The 6794-nt window shown below is 39.7% G+C and overlaps 1 protein-coding gene across 1 annotated transcript; it reads right to left on the reverse strand.

Moving 5' to 3' along the window:
* Window positions 1-4587: 4587 nt before the first annotated feature.
* Window positions 4588-5765, reverse strand: LOC142221709 (uncharacterized). Its single transcript, XM_075291479.1, has 3 exons — window positions 5554-5765; window positions 5146-5481; window positions 4588-5079 (listed from the first exon to the last, which is right to left on the reverse strand). The coding sequence occupies exons 2-3, from the start codon at window positions 5478-5480 to the stop codon at window positions 4746-4748; spliced, it is 669 nt and encodes a 222-aa protein (XP_075147594.1). The 5' UTR covers window position 5481; window positions 5554-5765; the 3' UTR covers window positions 4588-4745.
* Between the last annotated feature and the right edge of the window lie 1029 nt (window positions 5766-6794).

Raw genomic sequence — 6794 nt, forward strand, 5'->3', positions numbered from 1 at the left:
TTTGCCTTTTTCGGGGCAATTCCTCCAGCTTCAGTCCATTGTTTGGATTGTTCTTTTGTCTCTGAAGTATAGTGGTGGATCCATGTCTCTTCAACAGTTATGAAACGACGCTTAAAATCCATTTTATTTCGCAGCCTGTTGACCTGGATATATGAGAGAGTAATTAGGTCAAATCTAACATACATACATGTCGATGGTCTGGTGGACATCGATGGAGAGAAAGTATTACATAGGGTTCAAGGGCGTGACATAACTTCGTCAAAGACTTGGAGACGATACTAACATGGCTGCGATGAAATTGAAAATGTTTGGAGAATGGACGGAAATACGAAACATGACGAACAATCAAATGTTAGTAGGGCAGATGGTGGGTGTAATGGCAGATGCCGCAATAATTTATGTTGTATACCTGGGGTAACCATAGCTGACAAGTGTGACATTCTGACGTCAGTAAGATTGTCCTGGGAGAATGGGTCCCCAGAACTGATAGCAGACGGAAATAACAGCTACATCGACGAATCGAAAATGGGTGAGAGAATGGATTGGGCGCGTATGTGGAGAACCCAGACACCGAGGTCCTTTTCCGATTACCGGACCACAACGCAATCCTTACCATAACGGAATGGGATAAATGGCTTGGAAACAACACGATAGTATTTTTATGGATTGAAGGAAGGAATGTCTGCTATAGACATTACGGTTCGATCGCGAATTTTAAATGCAAATAATTATCGGTAAGAGCTAGGACTCAAAGGGAAGTGAACTCACAGAATGCAACGCCAATAGAGGCAACGCTGACCGAGTTAGAATAATGGGCACGGGAAACAAATAAAGCGATGTGAACCAATTCAACGGCTGAAAAGACGACGCAAATACTGGGCACCTAGAATTGCGAGCACATATTCGCCGAATTGGAGCAGCAGAGGATGGTGCATGTAGGTCGTGTTTTGAAGATGGTCAGACCTTGGAACACTACCGTTGTCACTGCCCTGCCTTCGCTAGACAACGAGAACTTGTCCAGCTTGGAAACAAGGTCTGGAATCAAATTAGGGAATTCGTCGGGAACCACCGTGGTGCAAAGGTTAGCATGTCCGCCTTGCATAGAAAAGGTCGTGGCTTCGATTCCTGCTTCGACCGAACATCAACAAGTTTTTCAGCGTTGGATAAACACACCTCAGTAATGCTGGTGACATTTCTTAGTGTTTCTAAGTGATTTCACTGCAATGTGGAACGTCGTTCGGACTTGGCTATAAAAAGGAGGTCCGTTGTCATTGAGCTTAACATGGAATCGGGCAGCACTCAGTGATAAGAGAGTACTTCACCTACCACAGTGGACACAATGGACTGAATAGTCTAAGTGAGCTTGATACATCGTGCTGCCACCTAACCTAACCTAGGGACATACGAGTTCCTAGAATTTTCCAACACACATACAAAAGCATAATCCTCGCTTCATTCACAAACTTATATTTATATATAGGCATTAAATATACACACAAAAAATAACTAAAATTGAGCTAAAGGGTGATACGGTCAAAATTTGGTCAAGGGAAAACGCGTGTAAATCGGCGAAATACTTTGTTTAAAAAATCAAATTAAATTTCTTTTTCAAGTTCAATTAGTATAAAATTCAGGAAAAATATTCAGTTAGGCTTTCGTTTTTCCAAATCCGAATTGCCGGGCCTCACGCTTGACACCTGCCATCAGATTTTGTACAGCCTTGTCCACCTTCTTCGCCGCAGAAAGCCAGTTTGCCTTGAACTGCTGCTCGTCCTTAGCAGTTTTTTTGGTCTTCTTCAGGTTCCGCTTGACAATAGCCCAGTATTTCTCAATTGGGCGGAGCTCTGGCGTGTTGGGAGGGTTCTTGTCCTTGGGAACCACCTGCACGTTGTTGGCGGCGTACCACTCCATGGCCTTTTTACCGTAATGGCAAGATGCCAAAACCGTACGGAACAACAGTGTTTCTTCAGGAAAGGCAGCAGACACTCTTTCACGTAAATTTCTTGGTTGACAGTCCCGGAAGCTATGAAAATGCTGCTTTTCAAGCCACAGGTACAGATGGCTTGCCAAACCAGATATTTCTTTGCGAACTTTGACAGTTTTATGTGCTTGAAAATATCTGCTACCTTTCCCCTTCCTTTTGCCATATAAAACTCCTGTCCCGGAAGCTGCTTGTAGTCGGCTTTGACGTAGGTTTCGTCGTCCATTACCACGCAGTCAAACTTCGTCAGCATCGTCGTGTGCAGCCTCCGGGATCGCGCTTTGGCCGTCGTATTTTGTTTATCATCGCGATTTGGAGTCACTACCTTCTTGTAAGTCGATAGTCCGGCTCGTTTTTTGGCTCGATGCATGTTTGTAGACGATACACCCAGCTTATTTGCGGCATCTCGGAGAGAGAGGTTGGGGTTTCGCTTGAAACTACCGGCAACTCTCTTTGCCGTCTCAGCGGCTTCCGGTTTTCGATTTCCCCCCGATCCAGACTTCCTGGCTGTCGACAAACGTTCCCTAAACACTTTAATTACATTTGTAACGGTTGATTTGGCAACTTTTAGCGATTTTGCCAGCTTTGCGTGCGAGTAGCTCGGATTTTCGCGATGCGCGAGCAAAATTTTGATACCCTGCTCTTCTTGCTTGGACGGCATTTTGACAACTGAAGAGTGAATTCCAAAATCAAAATAGGAGCAACATTCTACACACACACACCTTCAAAATGAGGGGTGTTCAGGTTTTTTAAATGCAAAATTGAAAGAAATACGTCAAGTTTATATTGACCAAATTTTGACCGTATCACCCTTTATAGAAAATTTTCATTGATATAACGAAACATTTTAATTGAGAGAATGAACGAATATTTGTAACGATCGCGGACGATGTAAAGATTTTCCGATCATTTTCTGATACAGACGAACAATGTTATCTTCAAGCTGATCTCGACGGCTTTTATAAATGGTGTGATGTTAAATTAATGCGATTTTCAAGAGGAACTCCTCTAAATACTAATTATTTTTTCGGATCTAATGAACTAGATGCTGTCGATTCCTATAAGGATCTAGGTTTACTTATGGATCAACGTCTAAACTTTCGTAAGCATATTCTAATTAGTAAAGCTTACACTGCCCTTGGCTTCATGAAACGGTGGAGCAAAGAATTCAACGATCCTTTAGTCACGAAAACTTTATACACTTCATTGGTAATACCGAACCTGGAATACGGTTCCGTAGTTTGGGACCCCTATTAACCCATTTTTAAGAATATGCTTGAATCTGTTCAGAAGCAATTCCTTCTATTTTGTCTTCGTGGACGTGGGTGGAACCACAGCTCACTTCCGTCATACGAATATAGACTAAATATTATAAGATTGTCAAGTAGGAGGACGATGTTAAATGTGACTTTTGTTATGAATATTATTTAGGGAAAAATTGAATCAGAATTTCTTCTTAGTAGAATTCTGATCAACGTTCCGATCTGACCGATCAGATATTTTGAACTTTTGCGTATTTCTTACTATGGAGCCAGTTATGCTAATGACGACCCCTTTCGTCGATTATGCCTACAATTTAATCAATTTGATGGTATAATAAACTTGTCTGAGAATCGAGAATCGTTAAAAAGAAATATTATTTTACATCTAAATAGATAAGTAATAATGTACATATTAGTCTATAAGGATGTATATATCTATAGACTTCAAATAAAGGAAAAAAATAGTACGAAACATTTCGTTAATTAAAAGAAAATTCGTTATAATGAAGAAAAATTTGGTTATATCAACGAATTGGTTTCATTGGCTCAATTTTAATGAAACAACTGTTAATTTCGAAGTTTTTTTCTACCAGTGTGCCTGTCTTATATAATATTAACTCCATATGGACTAACAATTTACAAGAAAATGTTAAGAAGTTAGAAGATACCTTTCAATTGGCAACTGTTCAAACAACCGAAGCAATTCGATTGTGGATGATTAGTAGATCTTTGTACGCAATCCATGGTGGAGAGTACATACGATTCCATCTATGGGGGATGGTACAGAACTTTCGGCGGTAAATACTTGTAACACATAGAAAAACACTAGCATTTGATAAAAAGACCGAACAATATTCATACAAATATTTCATAAAAAATTTCATAAAATTAATTAAATAATTCATACTCTTTATGAAAAACAATGAACAATTTCATTCATTTTGCGAAATTGTTCTTCCCAATGCTATAGATAATATTATAATTGTATAGATATTTAAAAATGTCTTTGTCCATTTCACAACCTCATAATGAATTGCAAATATATTTGTTTATTTTTTGAGTTTTGGTTGACTTGAGCAAAATTCTACATTTTATTTTTGTTGTTTTTTTTCATTGTCAATTTCACATCTCTTTCTTATGAGGTAATCACTCATCTCTGCATTACGACTTAACATTAATTAATATTACTATCGAAATATTTTGTAAAATTCTCTAAATTGATATTGTCTGATCGGTCCTTCCGATGATAGAGAGGAAATTTGTGGTCGTCTACTCTTGATCCTCCGGCGTTTACGAACACGTACAACTCCATCATCATAACGATACAAATGAAAATTCAAACACTCTATTTTTTCACAAGAAAACTAGTGACATTTTCATTTGCATAAAGGAACAATGCATAAATTCTACACCATTTTGCTCTTCCAGAATCACCGAGTCTTCACATTGGTGACTTCTGAAGGAAAATCTGTGCTGAATTCTATATGGGCTTCTTTGCGAATTCACTTGCGAGGCGGCATACCACGAGGTGCTAGGACACTCTCAAGAAGATTGGGTCCTGGTTGATTTTTGGGACGAGGAGCTGGGGTCAATGATCTGGTGTGTGGAGTGCCTTCCTTCTTCTTCTTCATGGTAGAAGTAACAGCACGACGTTGGCGTATTTTCTCTTCCATACGTGAGGGAACCATGAAGCAATTCGATTCACGGTAAATGGGTTTACGACGATCATTCCAAGGGAATTCCCATTGAATGGGTTTGAAATCACGACGCCAAGGACGACGGGGTGTAAACCAATAATCACAAGTCCAATCATCCAAACCATCATCATCGGCTTCACTGTAAATTACAAGCATACACCAAGTTCACCCATGGCAGAACAAATGAAAGCATCTATCTACTTACCCTCGTACATAGACTCTAACAAAGCGATTGGAACTACGAAAGAGTTTAAGGGCCTCGTTAAATGTCAAATCCAAAGCAGGTGTATCATTGATTTGGGTAATTTCATCGCCGATACGCATACCAGCCCGGCGAGCCAATCCCGTGGGTGTGACATTCACTATGGTCAGAGGTTCGAACTGATCTACACCACCACTGACCTCAATACCCCACATTTTATCCACAAAACTCATGACGCGACGATCTGTCTCCACCGTATACGTGATACGCATTTCATATTCCACATTGTCGAATGCATCTGACGTATACTTGGGGAGTCGGTTCCTGGGATCTTTCATTCTGTAAGAGGGCAAAAAACAAGCCTTCATTAATATAAATCACCATCCTTATGTAACTCTCCCATCACCTCACCTGTATCAATAAAATCCAATTGAGTCCTCTGAAAACCAAATGGATGAATATCTATCTCCACACTAATGATAAATCACCTATGGAGCCTTGCCTGTGCCGCAAGTGATTGCTTTCGGAAGGATGTGCAGAACAATTCCTTAATTGCTTTTGAGAGATCGCTGATCGTACACGCCTGATGGGACTGTACGACAATTCGATTCAAATTCAATTAACCATTCGATAGTATTGCTCTTAAGGTATTTATAGTTACAAAGATTTTTCACCCATACAATAATGGGACTATTGTGACGATCGTGTCACTCATGTTGGCGGTCAAGATCGCTTTCTAATCTGTTACCCCACATCGTCATTGATTTCTTTCCGTATTGTCAACAATAAAAAACATCGGAACGCATTAGTTGCATTTCTTGCCAAAATGTTTAGGAAACAATCAAAGAAGATGTATTAATCAGATGTCTCGATTAAAATCCGGTCCTCCCACGATAGCGATCAGTATAGATTAACCCCTTCAGTCACATAGTTGCTTATATGCTTAATTTGCGGAATTTTCGCCTTATGGGCCTTAAGTGCTGTACAGTAGGTAAATGGCTTAAGATTGACACATACCTGTCATTAGAAATTGCTTAGGACAACGATTCATTCAAATTACGGCATGGAAGGATTAAAAAAGGAATAGTACTGTGTTTGTCTGCTAGAAAAGATAGATCAGTCTCGTTTTCCAAAACAATTACAATAGGGAAAAAGTGAGAACTGATATATGGTGTTGTGGTCTTGTGGTCGGGACTTCAGCAGTCGACAAGTTTATTTAAAGTACAACGAATGATGGGCTTGTGCATCTCAGGCGCCAGGAACAGACCTGGAACTTAAAATAGCGAAAAGATTTCCACTGTAGTGTTTTTGCAGTCTGAAATATTATCAATAAAAGAGGTGGCCAATTGGCTGAGAATTAATGTTCCAACATATGTTGGCATTAACATATACTCAGACATTCAACCTGCAATTAAAGTCTTGGACTCTGTGTTCCTTAACTCGAAAACTGCCATGGACTGCAACAAATCCCTAAACGAGTTGGCTGAGCCGTACAATATTCATATGGGTGTCTAGCCACAGGCACCCATAGTGCTCTCAAGACGTCCGATATCACTCCTAATATCTGCTGCCTGTTAGGGAAAACTAGAAGTGCCTATATGTAATAGAATTTTTTTAGTTAATGTGATATCACAACCCAGCAAAAAAATTTG

Source organism: Haematobia irritans, chromosome 1 (assembly GCF_050003625.1).
Source record: "Haematobia irritans isolate KBUSLIRL chromosome 1, ASM5000362v1, whole genome shotgun sequence".
NCBI lineage: Eukaryota > Metazoa > Arthropoda > Insecta > Diptera > Muscidae > Haematobia > Haematobia irritans.

Bases quoted from the DNA above. Each gene is read 5' to 3' on its own strand.
- LOC142221709 (XM_075291479.1), bottom strand. From the start codon at position 5,480: ATGAAAGATCCCAGGAACCGACTCCCCAAGTATACGTCAGATGCATTC. The intron at 5,080-5,145 runs GTAAGTAGATAG...TGTAATTTACAG, and splicing joins GTTAGAGTCTATGTACGAGG to TGAAGCCGATGATGATGGTT.